The sequence below is a fragment of the Callithrix jacchus genome, chromosome 21, assembly GCF_049354715.1.
Source record: "Callithrix jacchus isolate 240 chromosome 21, calJac240_pri, whole genome shotgun sequence".
Lineage (NCBI taxonomy): Eukaryota > Metazoa > Chordata > Mammalia > Primates > Cebidae > Callithrix > Callithrix jacchus.
This window is the reverse complement of record NC_133522.1, coordinates 49,542,686-49,564,981: the sequence shown is the minus strand read 5'-3', so window position 1 is coordinate 49,564,981 and position 22,296 is coordinate 49,542,686. Positions and strand designations below refer to the sequence as shown.

The window sequence follows — 22,296 nt, the reverse complement described above, 5'->3', positions numbered from 1 at the left end:
TAGCCTTAATAAAAACTCTCACGCCTGTAATCCCAGCACTTTCGGGGGCAAAGGGGGGCAGATCACGAGGTCAAGAAATCGAGACCATCCCAACCAGCATGGTGAAATCCCATCTCTACTAAAAATATAAGAATTAGCTGGGCATGGTGGTGGGTGCCTATAGTCCCAGCTACTCAGGACGCTGAGGCAGGAGAATCGCTTGAACCCAGGAGGCAGAGGTTGCGCTGAGCCGAGATCGCGCCACTGCACTCCAGCCTGGGCGACAGAGCGAGACTCTGTCTCAAACAAACAAAAAAACAAAAAGAGACACTAAACACAGTCACTTTAATTTGAAAACTAAGGAAGCATTCAGCACCCGGCTCACGTGGTCAGCGACGCTGTGTGAAGTCAGCTGTGACTGCACCTTCAAAAGTCCAAGCTTGGCGTTGGTCACTTCAGTCCTGCTCACGTTTGTGTGTATCAAACGGTAGCTTTCGACACCCCCTGTGTGTGATGATGACACAGGAGGCTTCGCCTGCCTCCCAAGAGCTGGGCCTGTGAGTTTCACCTGGGAGCCTCGGAACATGAGGGATGGGATTTGCTCTCCACCGACAGCATCTGGAGGAGAGACACCTCCTGGGTCCGAAGCAGCCACAGCGGGAGAAGGACTCGGGGTCCAGGCCCACCTGGAAGGGACCTGCAGCCTGATCAGCCACAGCAGCAGGCCTGGGAACAGGCATGGGTCCCATGGGAGCAGTGGACAGGAACCCTACAAGGACCAGCCATGGGAGCACAGGAGGAGCTGCCCCATCCCTGGGCCCACCACCTGGTGACTGAATAGCCAGGTAACTGTGTGTCGGTCAAACCTGGGGCTTCTGGAGGAGAGCGGCCCCCAGGAGCAGGGCACCAACCCCCTTTTCCACAGTGGAAAAGGAGTCAGAACAGGGCACTGCCCCCCAGGCGCAGGGAGGAGCTGCCCCATCCCTGGGTCCACCCAGTGACTGAACAGCCTCAGCCGGCTGAGCTCCCCACGGGGACCATGCAGCTGACCCAAGGCCCCATGTCTGCCCCATCCTAGACAGACAGCTCCCGGCCGGTCTCCAGGAGACGGGTGGGCTTCCTAGACTGCTAACAGAGCCAGGGCAGCCCTGTGAGGTGACCCCCATGCCCTCTGTGCCCTGGTAGGCACCTCAGTTCAGCAGCATTTGTAGCTCAGCCCCTCTGAGCTCAGGTCATCCCTCACAGGAAGAGAACAAAGTTACCTGAACTTTATCGTCTGGGTTTTGGACAAATGAGAAGAGATCATAATAAATATTCTGTTGGCCATAGCAAAGGTTAAAATATATATTCCCCTTTAAGAAAAAGTAATCAACAAGGCATCAAGGGCCAACATTGACCCTGACACTGGACACACACACACACACACACACACACACACACACACATACACATGGCACCCTGCATCGGGCAGCCTCACTGCCACTCACCAAGGCACAAGGTCAGCAGAGCCAGTGGGAGCAGCTGTCCTCAGGGCTTCCAGTTGGACCAGCCTGAAAGAGAAAGGCACACATATCAACGTGCTTGTGCCAGACTGGAAAGACACGTGTGACCAAACACGTGCAGCCACTTTACGACCCAAAAGGCTGCATGTCAGGGAAACTGACAAGCAAACATTAGCTTCCTTCCCCGAACAACGAAACACTCCACAACTTACACATCAGGGTCAAGACTATTCAGGGCGTTGCTGGCACACTGCTTCCCACTGCCTGGCCACGAGGCCCGACAGATGGCTCATAAATGAACAGTCCCCGAGCTGCCAGAAGCCACACCTAGGAAGGACACGGGAAAGCCACCCAGCCCCCTGCAAGCTCTCGGAACAGTGGGGCCACAATTCCTGTGACAGCTACACGAGCCTCGTGTGCGCTCCCGCTCCTCCCCAAAGCCCTGCCAGCCTTCTGTGTGCTCCCGCTCCTCCCCAAAGCCCCAGCAGCCTCCTGTGCGCTCCCGCTCCTCCCCAAAGCCCCACCAGCCTCCTGTGCGCTCCCGCTCCTCCCCAAAGCCCCACCAGCCTCCTGTGCGCTCCCGCTCCTCCCCAAAGCCCCACCAGCCTCCTGTGCGCTCCCGCTCCTCCCCAAAGCCCCAGCAGCCTCCTGTGCGCTCCCGCCCCTCCTCAAAGCCCCACCAGCCTCCTGTGTGCTCCCACTCCTCCCAAAGCCCCACCAGCCTTCTGTGCACTCCCGCTCCTCCCCAAAGCCCCACCAGCCTTCTGTGTGCTCCCACTCCTCCCCAAAGCCCCACCAGCCTCCTGTGCACTCCCACCCCTCCCCAAAGCCCCACCAGCCTCCTGTGCACTCCCGCTCCTCCCCAAAGCCCCACCAGCCTCCTGTGTGCTCCCGCTCCTCCCCAAAGCCCCACCAGCCTCCTGTGCGCTCCCGCTCCTCCCCAAAGCCCCACCAGCCTCCTGTGCACTCTCGCTCCTCCCCAAAGCCCCAGCAGCCTCCTGTGCGCTCCCACTCCTCCCCAAAGCCCCACCAGCCTCCTGTGCGCTCCCGCTCCTCCCCAAAGCCCCACCAGCCTCCTGTGCGCTCCCGCTCCTCCCCAAAGCCCCACCAGCCTCCTGTGCGCTCCCGCTCCTCCCCAAAGCCCCAGCAGCCTCCTGTTCACTCCCACTCCTCCTCAAAGCCCCACCAGCCTGTGTGCTCCCGCTCCTCCCCAAAGCCCCAGCAGCCTCCTGTGCACTCCCGCCCCTCCTCAAAGCCCCACCAGCCTCCTGTGCACTCCCGCTCCTCCCCAAAGCCCCGCCAGCCTCCTGTGTGCTCCCGCTCCTCCCCAAAGCCCCACCAGCCTCCTTTGCACTCCCGCCCCTCCTCAAAGCCCCACCAGCCTCCTGTGCACTCCCGCTCCTCCCCAAAGCCCCACCAGCCTTCTGTGTGCTCCCACTCCTCCCCAAAGCCCCAGCAGCCTCCTGTGTGCTCCCGCTCCTCCCCAAAGCCCCACCAGCCTCCTGTGCGCTCCTGCTCCTCCCAAAGCCCCAGCAGCTTCCTGTGTGCTCCTGCTCCTCCCCAAAGCCCCACCAGCCTTCTGTGTGCTCCCGCTCCTCCCAAAGCCGTGCCAGCCACAGCCCTGGGCTCCTCCAAAGTCCAGCCCAGCACCCCGCCAGCAGACCATTAGCCTGCCTGCCCCACAACCAGGAAAAAGCTCATCTTTGCTCATTTGTGTTAAATTGTGGTGAAGTCCACGTAATATAAAATCTACCATGTTTAGGTGTGTGGTTCAGGGCGTTGTGTACATTCCCACTGCTGTGCAGCCGGCAGCCCTGTCCATTTCCGGAACTTCATCTTCCCAAGCAGAGACACTGTCCCCATTAAACACTGACCCCAACCCCCACAGCCCCGGCACCACCATCCCACTTTCTGCCTCTGTGAGTTCACCACTCTAGGGACCTCATTTCGTGGAATCATACACTATTTGTCCTTATGAGACTGGCTTATTTCACTCAGCATCACGTCCTCAAGCTCATCCACATGGTGGCAGGTGTCATCATGTCATTCACATTTAAGGCTGGATAATATTCCACCAAGGACACTGGGCTAACGTTTCTGTTGCCCAGCCACAAATCCATATTTTGTTTTGTTTCGAGATAGATAGGATTTTGCTCTGTCACCCAGGCTGGAGTCACAGTGACACGATCACGGCTCACTGCAGCCTCAGTCTTCTGGGCTCAAGTGATTCTCCCACCCCAGCCTCCCAAGTAGCTGGGACTACAGGTGTGTGCCACCATGCCCAGATAATTTTTTAAATGTTTTTGTAGAGACAGCATTTTGCTATGTTGCCTAGGTTGGTCTTGAGGATCCGCCTGCCTCAGCAAAGTGCTGGAACGACGGGTATAAGTCACCATCCCCGTCCAGGTGCTAACGGGACGTCTGGAGGCAGGGCCATTGGTAGGGGATGAGGCCAAGAGGGAGGAGCCTCGAAAATGGGGTTGGTGCCATCGTGAAAAAAGACACAGCCAGCTGCTTCCTCTCTCCCTGCCACAGGAGGCACAACCAGGAGGAGGCCCTCACCAGGCCCCAAACCTACAAGCACCTTGACCTCGGACTTCCAGCCTCCAGAACCGTGAGGAAAAATGTCTGACACTGAAGCCAGCCAGTCAGCGTTAACCTTTTTATAGCAGCCCCAACTGAGAAGGACGACGTATCTATCATGTGTTTTTCTTCTATTAATCTTACAATTTCAGCGTTCGCATTGAGGTCTGTGACCCATTTCGAGTGAATGTTTAAGTACAGCATAAGGCAGGGTGAGGGTCGCTGGTCCTGCATACACGTGCCCTGCGTTGCTTCCCGGGCTTGACAGGGTTTCCTCCGTGTCTTCACGTTGTGCCGTTCTGACCAGAAGCGGGTTCTAACTTTTGTCTCTGTTGCTGTGTATGCAATAGCGTTTGCCTCTGTCTGCTTTTCTGATTCTCAGCAACTGGACGGTGCTGTGTGCTGGGTGCTGTGTGCTTCTTCTGTTTGAGATCTGTTGAGCTTCTCCGGAATGAGTTTGCTTCGGATCTGGAGAAATTCCAGCCATTACTGCCTTCAGGTTTTCTCCACCACATGCGCCCCCTTTCCGGAAATCGGTTTCATATGTCACTCGGCTCGACGGGGCCCCAGTGACGCTCTGTCCATTTTTTTGTCTTTCTTTGTGTTCCATTTGACGAGGCGCTGTGTCTTCAAGTCTACTGATCTTTCCTTCTGCAATGTCTAATCTACCATTGACCCCACTCAGCCTATTTTTCATTTCTAGAAGACTTATTTGGGTCTTTTTTTTTTTCTTTTTTAAGAAAGAAAGAGAAGGAGAAAAGGGGGAGAGAGAACAGGAGTCTTGCTCTATTGCACAGGCTGGAATGCAATCTAAAAGTAGGTATTAAAAACCTATTTTATGCCGATAATTGTGCTTAACAGCGGAGACAGGAAGGAATAAGGGAAGAAAATCACAAATAGCCAACAGATATTTCATTTAAACCTGTGAAATGCTATGCAAATGCTGAAGAGTGATTTATTTCCAATTATGTGGTCACCTTCAAAATAGGTGTAATGTGATACTGAGAAAAATGTATGTTCTGTGGACCTGGGGCAAAGAATTCCATAAATATTCACTGAGTTTACTTATTCCAGATCTGAGTTCTAATCATAAATGTCCCTGTTAACTTTCTATCTTGTTGATCTGTCAAATATTAACAATGTGGTGTCAAAGTCTCCCACTATTTTTATGCGAGAGTCCAAGTCTCTTTATAAGTCATTGAGAACTTGTCTTATGTATCTGGGTGCCCCTATATTGGGTGCATATATATTTATGATCATTGACTCCTGTTGTTGCATTGATCCTTTTATCATTATGTAATGTCCTTCTTTGTTTCTTTTGGTCTTTGTTACTATTAAAGTCTATTTTGTCAGAGACGAAAGTTACGACTCCTGTTTTTTTTTAATTTCCTCTCCATTTGACTGGTGAGTCTTCCTCCAACCTTTTGTTTTGAGTCTTTGTGTGTCCTTGCTTATGAGATGGATCTGGATACAGCCTGCTGATGTGTTTTGACTTTTTATTCAGCTGTGTCTTTGATTGGGGCATTTAATCCATTTAAATTCAGGATTAATATTGATATTTGTGAGTTAAATATTGTCATTTAATGCTGGCTGGCTATTCTGCCCATTAGTTGATAAGATTCTTCATTATGGAGATACTCTTTACCTTTTGGTAAGTTTTTGGGATGACTGATACTGGTTGTTCCTTTCTGTGTGTAGTGCTTCTTTCAGAAGCTCTTGTAAAGCAGGCCTGGTGGTGATGAAATCTCTGAGGGCTTGCTTGTTCGTGAAACATTTTATTTTTTCTTTTTGAGACAGTCTCGCACTGCCACCCATGCTGGAATACAGTGGTATGATCACAGCTTACTGCAGCCTCGACCTTCCTGGGCTCAAGCCATCCTCCTATCTCAACCTCCTAAGTAGCTGACCACAGGTGTACACAAACATGCCCAGTTAATTTTTGTATCTTTCTGTACAGATGGTGTGTCCAGGGTGGTCTCGAACTGCTGAGCTCAAACAATCTCCCACCTCAGCCTCACACCCTGCTGGGATTACAGGCATGAGCCATGATGCCCGGCTTTGGGTCTTGTGTTATATTTTCCATTTTGTCTTTATTTTTACTGGATTTTCCCCAACACTGAACCCATGGACCACTGACTAATGTCATGTTAGCATCCTTGTCTGCTAGCTCCATCATCTGGATATGGGACCATCTGAATCTGTTCCTTTCCTTTCCTTATTTTTTTTAACAGAGTTTCACTCTGTTGCCTAGGCTAGAGTACAGTGGTATAATCACAGTTCACTGCAGCCTTGAACTCCTGCCTCTGCCTTTGAGAAGCTGGAACTACAGGTGCACACCACTATGCCCAGCTAATTATTTTTTAAAACAAACAAAAAATCACAAATCTTTTTAGAGACAGGGTCTCACTATGTGGCCCAGGCTGGTCTTGAACTCCTGGGCTCAAGCAATCTTCCCGCCTCAGACTCCCAAAGTGCTGCAGGTGGGAGCTGCCATGTCTAGCCTGGATGTTTCTAACCACTGATTTTTCTCCTCTTCTGAGCTTTCTGTGTGGCAGCCACTTTTGCATGGCTGCCGGGCACCGTGAACCTGGCACCGGATGCTGGGTTTGCTGCCGTCCTACATGGCTGGGCTTTGTTCTGGGAGCAGTCAACCTAGAATCAGTTTGATTCTCTCGGGTCTCACTCGGAAGCTCTGTTTGGTGAGCACAGATTCACTCCACCCTGTGAACTCGGGGACTGTGCCACCCCTGCTCTCCCACGCCCCCTCCCCTCACCCCAACAGCATTCGCACATGCACCTGTGGTCAGCACTCAAAGGCTGGAGGGCCCCTCCCCAGCTCTCCAGAGCAATTTCTTTATGGAACTCCCTCTACTCCCAAATTTTTCTCTGCACATTCCAGCCTTCCTGGGGCCCCTTCGCTCCACACTCTGTCTCTACCAGTTCCTGGTTCCCCTCCCTGCCCTGCGGCCGGAGACTCTGCAGGTGACAAGCCGGGCTGCCCAGGGCTCACTCCCATCATGCCCCTCTCCGGTCACCGCCCGCACTGCCTGCCATCATCGTCTGAGCCTGTGGCTTCACACACCGTTGCTTGGCCTTCTGGTTCATTCAGGTAGGCTATGAAATTTACTCTGTATCTTCCACCACGGCTAGAATTGGAAGCTGGAATCTTGCATCTTAAATCCAAGTTCTCACTTGTCCAGAATGGGCTTCCCCAGAGGACCTAGCAGGAGTTTCCACTCCAGGACACACTGGCCTCCGTCTAAAGTGGAACCTCAGCTGCAGAGGGCCCTGACTGGCAGAGCCGGTTCGACAGCCATCTCTTGAGAAGGACAAAAGCTTTGCCTTTTTCTTTCTACTTCCAGATCATTTACTCTCAATGAAGAGATCTCACTCAAAGTACATTTTCGATGTCAGAATGCACCAGCGGACGATTTGCCTGCCCACGTTGAACTAGAAGGCAAGCCTGCAGCTGATCAGCAAAAGAAGGCAGTGCTGGAGAGGCGGCCCACGTGCCGGTAGCACCTGAGACGCTCCTCCTCTCAGTTCGTCACCTCTTCCCAATGTCCAGTAAGGTCAAGAGGACCCCGCACTGGATTGCAAATCTCCACCCCTCCCAGTCACAGCTTCTCCCAAGCTCCTCTCAACATCCAACAGAACGCGGGGCCTAGGTGGCCATTGGGCACATGAGGTGACACCTGGGAAGGCTTCCGGGGGAACAGTGATTCTTAGTGGTGGGAACAGATGGGGAGGCGTGCTCTGAACAGGGCAGGAAGGCGAGAGCCAGAACCACAGCGCTGCTGCTCACTGCGGCCAGCCCACGGGAGGCCCAGGCACAGGGTGCCCTCCTTCCTGTCTGCCAGCCCTTCCGAGGACATCCCAGAAGGGGGTTCCATCACAAGCCGCTCGGACTTCTAAGAGACCTTTAAAGGCTCTGGATGCACGGCCCTGGCAAGATCTGTGATTCACAAACGCCTCTCCCATCCTGTGGTCTCCTCTCACTTCCTTGATGGTGTCCTTTGAAGCACAAAAGTTTTTCATTTTGATCTTAGAAGCAACCTGAGAAAAAAGGGAGATTACGTTCAAAGCAGAGACAGCCTGACAAGGGTTTCTTCACACGCAAAGATGCTGACCCCAGGCGAAATCTGACATTCGCGTGCAGAGGAGCCACTCCCCTCGCGAGTTCTGCAGCCAGCACCCACGTCCCCCAGGAGCAGGGAAAACTGGCGCTTCTGTACAAACGAAAAAGGGGTGGGTTCGCCACAGCACACTCTGACTAACGGAATTGCTCGTGTGCGTGCACTTCAGGAGAAAAGGTGATCCCAGACGGGAAGTCTGAGACGCAACACCAAAGGCAAAGGGAGCGGCGAGTGTGTGCAAATCTAACACGACACGTGATGGTCCGGGCCGGGCACAGCGGCTCGTGCCTGTAATCCCAGCACTTTGGGAGGCGGAAGCAGGAGGATCACTTGAGTTCAGGAGTTTGAGACCAGCATAGACAACATGACAAAACCCTGTCTCTCCAAAAAAAAAAAAAAAGGAATAATCCAGCAATGTCTTATGATATTCAAAAGAAAAAAGAATTTAAATACATAGGCCGGGCGAGGGGGGTCACACCTGTAATCCCAGCACTTTGGGAGGCCAAGTCAGGAGTTCAACACCAGCCTGGCCCACATGGTGAAACCCTGTCTCTACTAAAAACACAAAAATTAGCCAGGCATGATGGGATTCCTGGGTTCCTGTAATCCCAGCTACTCGGACTCTGAGGCAGGAGACTTGCTTCAACCCAGGAGGCAGGGGTTGCAGTGAGCCGAGATCACACCACTACACTCCAGCTTGGGAGACAGAACAAGACTCCATCTTGGGAACAATAAAAGGAATGTAAATACACAGCCTATTAGTGGTAAGGGGCATTAACAAAGGCGAGGAGGCCCGCAGGTCCGTGGACATTACCAAGTGTGAAAGGGGCAGGTTAACTGTGGATCTGTTTTGGACATTCCCGAGTGTGAAAGGTGCAGGTTAACTGTGGATCTGTTTTGGACACTCCCGAGTGTGAAAGGGGCAGGTTAACTGTAGATCTGTTTTGGACACTCCCGAGTGTGAAAGGGGCAGGTTAACTGTGGATCTGTTTTGGATATTCCCGAGTGTGAAAGGGGCAGGTTAACTGTGGATCTGTTTTGGACATTCCCGAGTGTGAAAGGTGCAGGTTAACTGTAGATCTGTTTTGGACACTCCCGAGTGTGAAAGGTGCAGGTTAACTGTAGATCTGTTTTGGACACTCCCGAGTGTGAAAGGGGCAGGTTAACTGTGGATCTGTTTTGGATATTCCCGAGTGTGAAAGGGGCAGGTTAACTGTGGATCTGTTTTGGACATTCCCGAGTGTGAAAGGTGCAGGTTAACTGTAGATCTGTTTTGGACACTCCCGAGTGTGAAAGGGGCAGGTTAACTGTAGATCTGTTTTGGACACTCCCGAGTGTGAAAGGGGCAGGTTAACTGTGGATCTGTTTTGGACACTCCCGAGTGTGAAAGGGGCAGGTTAACTGTAGATCTGTTTTGGACACTCCCGAGTGTGAAAGGGGCAGGTTAACTGTGGATCTGTTTTGGATATTCCCGAGTGTGAAAGGGGCAGGTTAACTGTGGATCTGTTTTGGATATTCCCGAGTGTGAAAGGGGCAGGTTAACTGTGGATGTGTTTTGGACACTCCCGAGTGTGAAAGGGGCAGGTTAACTGTGGATGTGTTTTGGACACTCCCGAGTGTGAAAGGGGCAGGTTAACTGTGGATCTGTTTTGGATATTCCCGAGTGTGAAAGGGGCAGGTTAACTGTGGATGTGTTTTGGACACTCCCGAGTGTGAAAGGGGCAGGTTAACTGTGGATCTGTTTTGGACACTCCCGAGTGTGAAAGGGGCAGGTTAACTGTAGATGTGTTTTGGACACTCCCGAGTGTGAAAGGGGCAGGTTAACTGTAGATCTGTTTTGGACACTCCCGAGTGTGAAAGGGGCAGGTTAACTGTGGATCTGTTTTGGACACTCCCGAGTGTGAAAGGGGCAGGTTAACTGTAGATGTGTTTTGGACACTCTCGAGTGTGAAAGGGGCAGGTTAACTGTGGATGTGTTTTGGACATTCCCGAGTGTGAAAGGTGCGGTTAACTGTAGATTTGTTTTGGACACTCCCGAGTGTGAAAGGTGCAGGTTAACTGTAGATGTGTTTTGGACACTCCCGAGTGTGAAAGGGGCAGGTTAACTGTAGATCTGTTTTGGACACTCCCGAGTGTGAAAGGGGCAGGTTAACTGTGGATCTGTTTTGGATATTCCCGAGTGTGAAAGGGGCAGGTTAACTGTGGATCTGTTTTGGATATTCCCGAGTGTGAAAGGGGCAGGTTAACTGTGGATGTGTTTTGGACACTCCCGAGTGTGAAAGGGGCAGGTTAACTGTGGATGTGTTTTGGACACTCCCGAGTGTGAAAGGGGCAGGTTAACTGTAGATCTGTTTTGGACACTCCCGAGTGTGAAAGGGGCAGGTTAACTGTGGATCTGTTTTGGACACTCCCGAGTGTGAAAGGGGCAGGTTAACTGTGGATGTGTTTTGGACACTCCCGAGTGTGAAAGGTGCAGGTTAACTGTAGATGTGTTTTGGACACTCCCGAGTGTGAAAGGGGCAGGTTAACTGTAGATCTGTTTTGGACACTCCCGAGTGTGAAAGGGGCAGGTTAACTGTGGATCTGTTTTGGATATTCCCGAGTGTGAAAGGGGCAGGTTAACTGTGGATCTGTTTTGGATATTCCCGAGTGTGAAAGGGGCAGGTTAACTGTGGATGTGTTTTGGACACTCCCGAGTGTGAAAGGGGCAGGTTAACTGTGGATGTGTTTTGGACACTCCCGAGTGTGAAAGGGGCAGGTTAACTGTAGATCTGTTTTGGACACTCCCGAGTGTGAAAGGGGCAGGTTAACTGTGGATCTGTTTTGGACACTCCCGAGTGTGAAAGGGGCAGGTTAACTGTGGATGTGTTTTGGACACTCCCGAGTGTGAAAGGGGCAGGTTAACTGTGGATGTGTTTTGGACACTCCCGAGTGTGAAAGGGGCAGGTTAACTGTGGATGTGTTTTGGACACTCCCGAGTGTGAAAGGTGCAGGTTAACTGTAGATCTGTTTTGGACACTCCCGAGTGTGAAAGGGGCAGGTTAACTGTGGATCTGTTTTGGATATTCCCGAGTGTGAAAGGGGCAGGTTAACTGTGGATCTGTTTTGGATATTCCCGAGTGTGAAAGGGGCAGGTTAACTGTGGATGTGTTTTGGACACTCCCGAGTGTGAAAGGGGCAGGTTAACTGTGGATGTGTTTTGGACACTCCCGAGTGTGAAAGGGGCAGGTTAACTGTGGATCTGTTTTGGACACTCCCGAGTGTGAAAGGGGCAGGTTAACTGTAGATGTGTTTTGGATATTCCCGAGTGTGAAAGGTGCGGTTAACTGTAGATTTGTTTTGGACACTCCCGAGTGTGAAAGGTGCAGGTTAACTGTAGATGTGTTTTGGACACTCCCGAGTGTGAAAGGGGCAGGTTAACTGTAGATCTGTTTTGGACACTCCCGAGTGTGAAAGGGGCAGGTTAACTGTGGATCTGTTTTGGACATTCCCGAGTGTGAAAGGTGCAGGTTAACTGTAGATGTGTTTTGGACACTCCCGAGTGTGAAAGGTGCCGGTTAACTGTAGATTTGTTTAATGAGAATGTCGTGCTGTGGTGAAATCAAAGAACAGAGAGTCCGTAACATCCAAACCGGTGCAGGGCAGAAAATGAAGCATCGACAGTTGACTCAGAAAGGAGCAAGAAGGCGAAGGAAAGGAAAAGTCAGCACAGACCAAGAAATCGGCCAAATGGGACATTTAAATGCAAATATCTGTAGCTACAGCTAAAGTAAAGCAAATAAACAATCCAGTGAAAGTTTTTTAGTTGTCAGCCTAGAAAAAAAAGGACTATCAAACTTCAATCTAAAAAAGCCTCCAATCATACACTGTCTACAAGAGACACTTTTAAGACTTAAAGATACAGAAAAGCTAAAAACGAAAGAATGAAAGAGACACACAAAGCACACAGTGAACGAAAGGCAGCTGGTGCCACTATGTTAATTTCATACCAAGTGTGAAAGGGAGAAAGCATCAGAAAGGTGAGACCATCTCCTAGTCACGGTCACGCCATCCGTAAGGAAGACATAAAATGTTAAGCCTGGGTGTGGTGGTGGTAACACAGCTCTCAAGTACAAAGCCAAACTCGATACAACTGCAGGATAAACAGGCAAACCCACAATGCAAAAGCATCTCTAGACAAGACATAAACAAACGGGTGTGCTGTGATCCAGTAAGACTTTATCTACAAAAGCAGGTAGCTAGCCAGACTCAGCCTATGGGCTGTAATTTGCTGACCCTTGCTATAGAACAAGGGTCCGTACCGATATAAGCTTGTGTATATACACAAGCTTACATTAACAAACTTGATTCAATGAACCTACACACGACGCTGGCCCTAACACTGCAGAAGAGAATCTTTTCAAAGACACACAGAACGTCTTAAAATCTGGCAATGTGCTGGACCACAACACGGCCCTAACAAGTCTCAGAAGACACAGATCAGGCAGAACAGACTCCTTCACGCCAAGACACTTAAACTAGGGGAAAAAATGACAAAAAGTTATCTGCAAAAATCCTCATATGTTCAGAAGTTCAAAACAGTTATCGTGGCCGGGCGTGGTGGCTCATGCCTGTAATCCAACACTTTGGGAGGCCGAGGCAGGTGGATCACTTGAGCTCGGGAGTTTGAGACCAGCCTGACCAGCACCGTGAAACCCCGTCTCTACTAAAAATACAAACATTAGGCCAGGCGCGGTGGCTCATGCCTGTTATCCCAGCATTTTGGGAGGCCAAGATGAGTGGATCACTTAAGGTCAGGAGTTCAAGACCAGCCTGGCCAACATGGTGAAACCCTGTCTTTACTGAAAATACAAAAAATTAGCCAGGCATGGTGGCGGGTGCCCGTAATCCCCACTACTTGGGAAGCTGAGGTAGGAGAACCACTCAAACCAGGAGGCAGAGGTTGCAGTGAGCCGAGATTATGCCATTGCACTCCAGCCTGGGCAACAGAGAGAGACTCCATCTCAAAAAAAAACAATTAGCCAGGCGTGGTGGTGGGCACCGGTAATTCTAGCTACTTGCAAGGCTGAGGCATGAGAATCACCTGAACAGGAGGCAGAGGTTGCAGTGAGCCAAGATCGTACCACTTCATTCCAGCCTGGGTGACAGAGACTCTGTCTCAAAAAGAAAAAAAAAAGGGGGGGGATCAACTGTCAAAAAATTCAAAACAGGAATTCAAAAATATGTTGAATGAAACAGTAATATAAAAATTCGTATCACAACATACAGGCGGCATGCAGTCGAAATAGCTGCTAAGGCAAATGGCAACCTTAAGTGTGGACCGCATTAGAACATATTAAAATGCCGAAAACAGGCCGGGCGCGGTGGCTCACGCCTGTAATCCTAGCACTTTGGGAGGCCAAGGCGGGTGGATGGCCTGAGCTAAGGAGTTGGAGACCAGCCTGGGCAGCATGGCGAAACCCTGTCTCTACTAAAAAAATAGAAAAAACAGCTGGGTGTGGTGGTGTGTACCTGTAATCCCAGCTATATCGGAGGCTGAGGCAGGAGAATCGTTTGAACCCAGGAGCCGGAGGTTGCAGTCAGCCAAGATCGTGCCACTGCACTCCAGACTGGGGGACAGAGCAGGGCTCCCTCTCAAAAATAAATAAACAAATAATAAAATAAAATGCTGAAAACAAATGACACAAATATATCTCAAAAACTTAAGAAAGGAAATTTAGAAGAAAGAACAAAACAATCAAAAACTCAGAATAGAAAACGTACAAAAAGCCACAGAGTTGGTTCTTTGAAAGGATCAATAAAATCAAGAGTTTTATCAGGAGTGTTCATGATAAAAAGAGAGGAGGCACGAATCAGGTCAGGAGAGAAAGGGGGACAGAGTCCAGTGCTGCAGGGCTTTTAAAATCAGAGCTACGGATGCCTCTTTATAGCAATGAACTTACATGGACAAATTCCCAAGAACGATAACAGACAAAAACGTCCTCAAGAATAAATCGGGGGTGGAGAGGAAGAGGGGTGGATTAGTGGGTACAGATGTCCGCTGAGAAAAGAAGACCTGCAAATAAGACCTGGTGTTTCTAGATGGGCACGGGGACGGCAGTTCACAAGAATCTATTATCTATTTCAAAATAGATGGTAGAAAAGAATTTGAATGCTTTTAGCTTAAAGACAAGATACATCCTCAAGGTGAGAGATACAGCAATTTACACGAATTTGACCTTTACAAATTATGTAAATATATTAAATTATCACACACATCCCCTAAAAATGGCTGAGTCATATAGTGTGTGAACTGTATCTCTACAAAGCTGTCACAAAAAACATTAGAAAACCCAAAGAATACCATGATCATTATAAAACTGAAGCAGAAGTCAAACATCCACAGCCAAAAACACCATCAGAATGGCTTCACCAGTGAGATCTAACATTCACGGTGTAAGAATTCCAATCATTCATAAACCCTCCTAGAGAAGTCAGGAAAAGAAAAAGGAAGGAAGGAAGGAGGGAGGGAAAGAAGGAAGGAAGGTAGGAGGGAGGGAGGGAGGGAGGGAAGGAGGGAAGGAAGGAAGGAAGGAAAGAAGGAAGGAAGGAGGGAGGGAGGGAGGGAGGGAAGGAAGGAGGGAGGGAAAGAGGGAGGGAAGGAGGGAGGGAAGGAAGGAAGGTAGGAGGGAGGGAAGGAGGGAGGGAGGGAAGGAAGGAAGGAGGGAGTGAAGGAGGGAGGGAGGGAGGGAAGGAGGGAGAGAGGGAGGGAGGGAGGGAGGGAGGGAGGCAGGGAGGGAAGGAGGAAGGGAGGGAGAGAGGGAAGGAAGGAGGGAGGGAAGGAGGGAGGGAGGGAGGGAAGGAGGGAGGCAGGGAGGGAAGGAGGGAGGGAGGGAGAGAGGGAAGGAGGGAGGGAGGGAGGGAAGGAAGGAGGGAGGGAAGGAGGGAGGGAGGGAAGGAAGGAGGGAGGGAAGGAGGGAGGGAGGGAAGGAAGGAAGGAGGGAGGGAGGGAGGGAAGGAGGGAGAGAGGGAGGGAGGGAGGGAGGGAAGGAGGGAGGGAAGGAGGGAGGCAGGGAAGGAGGGAGGGAGGGAGGGAGGCAGGGAGGGCAGGAGGGAGGGAGGGAGGGAGGGAGGGAAGGAGGGAGGGAAGGAAGGAAGGTAGGAGGGAGGGAAGGAGGGAGGGAGGGAAGGAAGGAAGGAGGGAGGGAAGGAGGGAGAGAGGGAGGGAGGGAGGGAAGGAGGGAGGGAGGGAGGCAGGGAGGGAAGGAGGGAGGGAGGGAGGGAAGGAAGGAAGGAGGGAGGGAGGGAGGCAGGGAGGGAGGGAAGGAAGGAGGGAGGGAGAGAAGGAAGGAAGGAAGAAAGGAAGGAAGGAAGGAAGGAGGAAGGAAGGGGCATACCCGGGCATACCTGGCCCCTGTCCAGTGCATTTTGAAGCTTGTATAATCTTTTTGCCAAAACCTGACAAGAACAGGATGCAAAGTGGTAATTACCGAGCAGTCTCACTCACGAGCACCAGCCCAGAAGCCAGAAGGAAGTTTGTTGAATGCGCTTCCAGATACTGAGTTTTTGCAGTGTGAAGGTTCGTGGCAGCCCTGAATCCATCCAGTCTATTGGCCGCATTTTTCCAACAGCAAGTGCTCACTTCCGCCTCTGTGTCACATGCTGCTAATTTTTACCATCCTTCAAACTTTTTCGTGATTATTATACCTGTCAGGGTGATCTGTGATCAGGGATCCTCCATATTCCTGCTGTAACTGTTTTCAGAGGTGGAGCCGCGTGGATAAATGTCGTTTATGCTCTGAACTGCTCTGCCGAGCGGCTATTCCCATCTGTCTCCCTGTGCTCCAGCCTCCCTGCTCCCCGTTACACTGCGGTGCTGAAATGAGGCCGGTTAATGACCCTGCGATGGCCTGTGAGTGTTCAGGTAACAGGAAGAGTCGCACGGCTCTCACTTTACATCAAAGGGGGAAGTGACTAGCTGGGGGAGGAAGGGGTCTCCAGAGCCGGGACAGGCCGAGCTGGGCCTCCGGTGCCGAGCAGTTGGCAAGTGATGGATGCAAAGAAAACGTTCTTGGAGGAAATTAAAAGCGCTCTCAAGTAAACACACGAATGACGAGAAAATGAAGCAGCCTTAAAAGTTCCAGTGGTCTGGAAATGAGCTCAAACCAGCCCTGACATTCCCTTAAACCGAAGCCTGGTGCGCCCAGCAAGGCCCTAACACTCGTCAACGCCACGATGCTTGAGGGAGGGGAGGAAGCTGCAGAAAGACACTTAGCAGAGGTTGGCTCACGAGGTTTAAGGAAAGAAGCTGTCTCCGTCACCTGAAGGTGCAGCTAAAACCACTGGTGAAGGGGGCTACACTCAACAGTAGGTTTTCTTTTCCTTTTTCTTCTGTTCACTAGGCTGGAGTGCAGGGGCATGATCTCAGCTCCCTGCCATTTCTGCCTCCCAGGCTCAAGCAATCCTCCTAAGTCAGCCTCCCAGGTGGCTGACGACAGCACGCCACGCCTGGCTAAGGGGGGCAGGGGGGTGTAGAGACGGGGTTTTGTCATGTTGCTCAGGTTGGCCATCACTTGAACTTCTGGACTCAAGCAATATGCTCACCTCAAGCCACCCGAAGTGATGGGATTACAGGCGGAGCCACCAGGACCACAGATTTTTTTATGTAGACAAAACAGCCGGATACTGGAAAAAGATGCCACCTAGGACTTTCACAACTAGAGACAAGCCAATGTCTGGCTTCGAAGCTTCAAGGGACAGGCTGACTTCCTCGTCAGGGGTAATGCAGCTGGTGGTTTTAAGTTGAGGCCCATGCTCACTTCCCATTCTGAAAATCCCAGGGTCCTTGAGAATGATGCTACCTGTGCTCTAGACATGCAACAGCAAAGCCAGGATGACAGCACACCTGTTTTACAGCATGCTTTATTGAATATTTTAAGCTCACTGTTGAGACCTACTGCTCTGGGGAAAAAAAAGATTCCTTTCAAAAACTTGCTGATCATTCCCAGTGCACCTGGTCACCCGAGAGCCCTGGGGGAGATGCACAGGGAAACATATGTTGCTTTCGTGCCTAGCAGCACAACATCCACTCTGCGGCCCATGGATCAAGGAGTCATTTCTTTTCCTTTTTTTTTTTTTGAGACAAGGTTTCGCTCTTGTTGCCCAGGCTGGAGTGCAATGGCATGATCTCGGCTCACCGCAACCTCTGCCTCCTGGGTTCAAGCAATTGTCCTGTCTCAGTCTCCCAAGTAGCTGGGATTACAGATGTGCACCACCATACCTGCCTCATTTTTGTGTTTTTAGTAGAGACAGGATTTCATCATGTTAGCCAGGCTGGTCTCGAACTCCTGAGCTCAGGTGATTCACCTGCCTTGGCCTCCCAAAGTGCTGAGATTACAGGTGTGAGCCACCATGCCCGACTGTGGAGTAATTTCTGCTGCCAAGTCGTATTATTTAAGAAATACATTTTGCAGGAATATAGCTTCCATGAACAGTGATTCCTCTGATGGATCTGGGCAACATAAATCAAAAACCTTCTCAAAGGAGTCACCATTCTAGACGCCATTAGGAAGATGCGTGATTCATGGAGGGGGTCAAAATATCAACATTAATGAGAGTTTAGAAGCTGATTCCAAGCCACGTGGATGTCTTTGAGGAGTTGAAGACTTCAGTGGAAGAAGTCACTGCAATGTGGACTCAGCGAGAGAACTAGGATTATTAGCGGAGTCTGAAGACGTGACTGAGTTACTGACACCTCATGATCAAATGTGCATGGTGAGGAGTGGCTTCCTGGGATGAGCAGAGCAAATGGCTTCTGAGACAGAATCTACTCCTAGTGAAGATGCTGTGGTCACTGTGGAAAGAACAAAGATCTAGAATCTTCCCTAATCGGGGTTGATAGAACAGCTGCAGGGTTTGAGAGCAGGGCCTCCAATTGGAAAGAAGCTCTATTGTGGGTAAAATGCCACCAAACAGCAGCACATGCCACAGAGAAAACGTGTGAAAACCGGTCCCTCCCCGTGGGAGGCTGCACTGCTGCCTGAATTCATCTGCTCTCACACTGCTACCAATAAATACCTGGCTAGCCAGGCACCGTGGCTCACGCTGCAATCCCAGTACTTTGGGAGGCCAAGGCGGGCAGGTCCCCTAGGTTAGGAGTTTGAGACTGGCCTGGCCAACAGAGCGAAACACTGACTCTACTAAAAAATACAAAAATTATGCCCAGGCATGATAGTGGGCACCTGTAATCCCAGCTACTGGGGAGGCTAAGGAAGGGGAATCACTTGAACCCGGGAGGTGGAGGTTGCAGTGAGCCAAGATTGTGCCACTGCACTCCAGCCTGGGCAACAGAGTGAGACTGAGTCTCAAAAAAAAAAAAGGAAAAAGAAAATACCTGGCTGGGCACAGTGACTCACACCTGTAATCCCAGCAGTTTGGGAGGTTGAGGTGGGCAGATGGCTTGAGCCTAGGAGTCTAAGTTCAGCTTCGGCAGGGTGGTTGAAACCCCAGCACTACAGAAAAAGACTTAGCCAGCGTGGTGCCCCACACCTGTGGTCTCAGCTACTTGGGAGGCTGAGGTGGGAGGACTACTTGAGCCCACGAGGTTAAGGCTACAGTGAGCACAGATCACACCACTGCACTCAGCCTGGGCAACAGAGCAAGACTCTGCCTTAAAAAAAAAACAACAACAACTTGAGACTGGGTAATTTATAAAGAAAAGAGGTTTTGTTGGCTCCCAGTTCTACGTGCTGGTTCAGAAGCACGGCAGCATCTGCTCGGAAGTCTCCGCCAGGACGGAAGGCAGCTTCTCACATGCCAGGGCAGAAGGAAGACAGGGCGGGGAGGGGCTGCACCCCTTAAACAAGCAGAGCTATGGCAGCTCTGTCACGGGAGCCCCAGGAGAATGGCATTAAACTGTGAGAACCCACCTCCACGATCCCATCGGCTCCCGCCAGGCCCCACCTCCAACACCGGGGATTTCAGTTCAGCTCAGATTGCACCAGGGACACAGATCCAAGACGTCCTATTTAGGAAACAGCGACGGTCACCTGGTTTTCAGCAGCCGCCCCGAGTGGTCAGCAGCCTTCCACATCGAGGCAGACCGTCGACCAGCAAAAAGGCGAAGACGCGCTGAAGGCTCGGGTGAGCGTGGGCATTTTTTAGTAATCAAGTATTTTTTAAGGAAGGCATGTGCGTGTCCTGAGACATAATGCCACTGTGCACTTAACAGACTACACGCAGTGTGGCGCCAACATAACCTCTGACTAGATGGGACGCGTGCAGAGGGGTCGGCAGTAGATGCAGAAACGTAACTTCTGTGGGCACTGGGAAGCCGAAACATGCGCGTGCCTCAGTTTACTGCGCTACTTCTTTTATTGCCGAGGTCTGGAATGGAACCCACAGTATCACCGAGGTGTGCCTGTATTAGTTATCTCACCTAGTAATTTATGAAAAGATCGTGGCTAAATTGGGTTTATTCCAGGGATGCAGGGACATTTTAACATTATATTAACAAGTCAAAAGGGGAACGCCACATGGTTATAGTAACTGGCAAAATCCAATCTTGACTGTGATTGAAAACAGAAATCAGAACATCCTGGCAGGGCTGGGCGCGTAATTCCAGCACTTCGGGAGGCCTCGGCAGCGGGCGGATCACAAGGTCAGGAGTTCAAAACCAGCCTGGCCAAAATAGTGAAACCCCTCCCCTCCACAAAAATACAAAAAATTAGCTGGGCATGGTGGCGAGTGCCTGCAATGCCAGCTACTCGGGAGGCTGAAGCAACAGGACCACTTGAACCAGCAGGTTGCAGCGAGCCAAGACCACGCCACTGCCCTCCAGCCTCAACAACAAGAGCAAAACCCCACCTCAAAAATAAAATAAAACCATGATGTTTTCTCCAACTTTTTAAATGAAAAGTCTATACAGAGAAGTTGAAATAATAGTACAGGAAAAACCTGCATAAGGGCCGGGCATGGTGGCTCACGCCTGTCACCCCAGCACTTTGGGAGGCCAAGACAGGAGTTCACTTTAGCTCAGGAGTTCAAGACCAGCCTGGCCAACATGGTGAAACCTCGTCTCTAAAAATACAAAAGTCAGCTCGGCGTGGTGGTGCGTACCCACAGTCCCATCTACTTGGGAGGCTGAGGCAGGACAATCACTTGAGCCTAGGAGGTGGAGGTTGCCATGAGCTGAGCCACTGCACTCCAGCCTGGGTGACAGAACACGACTCTGTCTCTAAATAAAAAAATAAATGAACTCTGTGTACAACTACCTGTATTAGAATTCACATTTGAGGACAGTGCAGTGGCTCACACCTCTAATCTCAGCACTTTGGGAGACTGAGGCAGAAGAAACACTTAAAGCCAGGAGTACAAGACCAGCCTGGGCAACAAAGGGAGACCCTGTCTCTATATAAAAAAAAAAAACTTTTAAAAATGGGGCCAGGCATGGTCACTCATGCCTGTAATCCCAGCAATTTGGGAGGCTGAGGTGGGTGGATCACCTGAGGTCAGGAGTTTGAGACCAGCCTGACCAAGGTGGAGAAACCCCATCTCTACTAAAAATACAAAAAAAATTAGCTGGGCGTAGTGGCGCATGCATGTAATCCCACCTACGCAGGAGGCTGAGGCAGGAGAATTGCTTGAACCCAGGAGGTGGAGGTCGCGGTGAGCCAAGACCACGCCGCTGCACTCCAGCCTGGGTGACAAGAGTGAAACTCCCAACTAATAACACTTAGGTGGGAGGCCCAGACGGGCAGATCACGAGGTCAGGAGTTCAAGACCAGCCTGACCAACATAGTGAAACCCTGTCTCTACAAAAAGTTCGAAAATTAGCCAAGTGTGGTGGTGCATGCCTGTAATCCCTGCTACTCAGGAGGCTGAGGCAGGAGAATCACTTGAACCCAGGAAGCAGAGGTTGTAGTGAGCTGAGATCGCGCCACTGCACTGCAGCCTGGGTGACAGAGCGAGACTCCATCTCAAAAAAAAAGAAGAAAATAAAAGAAAAAGAAAATTAACTCTTAGTCCCTAATACCATCTATTAGTCAATCTACATTCAAATTTCCCCAACAGTCCCAGAAACACTTAAACAGCTGGTTTTTCAACACTGACTCTAATCCAGCTTCCTAGGCCGCATTCGGTTGTTTCTTTGGGGTCTTTTCATCTAGAACAGAGGCTGGCGACGGCTTCGGGCGGGAAGATGGTGCATATTTCAGGCTCAGGAAGGCTGCAGCTCAGCACTGGCCACAGGCATCCAGAAGGCAATGAAGTGACAGCCAGTACACCACCGCCTACAAGAACAGAGAAGGGGCCGGGCCCTGACCTGCTCAGCGGGGCTGCTTTGGAGTGGCCGCGTTGAAGCAGTTCCTGCACTCTGCAATTTCCAGAGAACTGCCATTGGTGGGAATGTGAGTCAGTACCACCGTACGGAGAGCAGTTTGGAGGTTCCTCAGAAAACTGAAACTAGAGGCGCCGCGTGACCCAGCTGTCTAACTCACGTATATACGCGAAAGAAAGGAGACCCGTACGGCAGAGATCCCAGCACTCCCAGGTTTGCTCAGCACTGTTCACAAGAGCCAAGATTTGGAGGCAACCGACATGTCCATCAAGAGATGGACGAATAAAGAAACTGTGGTTCTTACCCGCAATGGAGGACTATTCAGCCAGGCGTATCATGCTCCCACTTATCTGTGGCTCCAACAGTCAAAACAACTGAACTCACAGAGACAGAGTGGGGAGAAGGCTGGGAATGGGAGTGGGGGTACAAAGAGGTTTATGGGTACAAAAATTAGTTAGAAAAAATGAATAAGACCTCATATTTGGCCGGGTGTGATGGCTCATGCCTGTAATCCGAGCACTTTGGGAGGCTGGGGAGGGTGGATCACTTGAGGTCAGGAGTTCGAGACCAGTCTGACCAACATGGTAAAACCCCATCTCTACTAAAATACAAAAATTAGCCAGGCATGGTGGTGGGCGCCTGTAATCCCAGCTACTTGGGAGGCTGAGGCAGGAGAATCGCTTGAACTTGAGAGACAGAGGCTGCAGTGAGCTGAGATGGCACCATTGCACTCCAGCCTGGGCAACAGAGTGAGACTCTGTCTCAAAAAAAAAAAAAAAGG

At 50.9% G+C, this 22,296-nt stretch overlaps 2 protein-coding genes across 2 annotated transcripts in view; both read right to left on the bottom strand.

Annotated features, from left to right (window-relative positions):
• The window catches only part of LOC144580655 (uncharacterized), a 94,347-nt gene that overhangs the window by 51,649 nt on the left and 20,402 nt on the right, over nucleotides 1-22,296 (bottom strand). Inside the window, exon 4 of the mRNA XM_078358602.1 lies at nucleotides 1,467-1,529. Within this exon, the coding sequence (XP_078214728.1) occupies nucleotides 1,467-1,529 (63 nt within the window). The remainder of the gene's footprint in view (nucleotides 1-1,466; nucleotides 1,530-22,296) is intronic.
• Nucleotides 1-22,296, bottom strand: part of AGPAT3 (1-acylglycerol-3-phosphate O-acyltransferase 3) — a 128,439-nt gene that overhangs the window by 87,136 nt on the left and 19,007 nt on the right. The window lies entirely within an intron of this gene.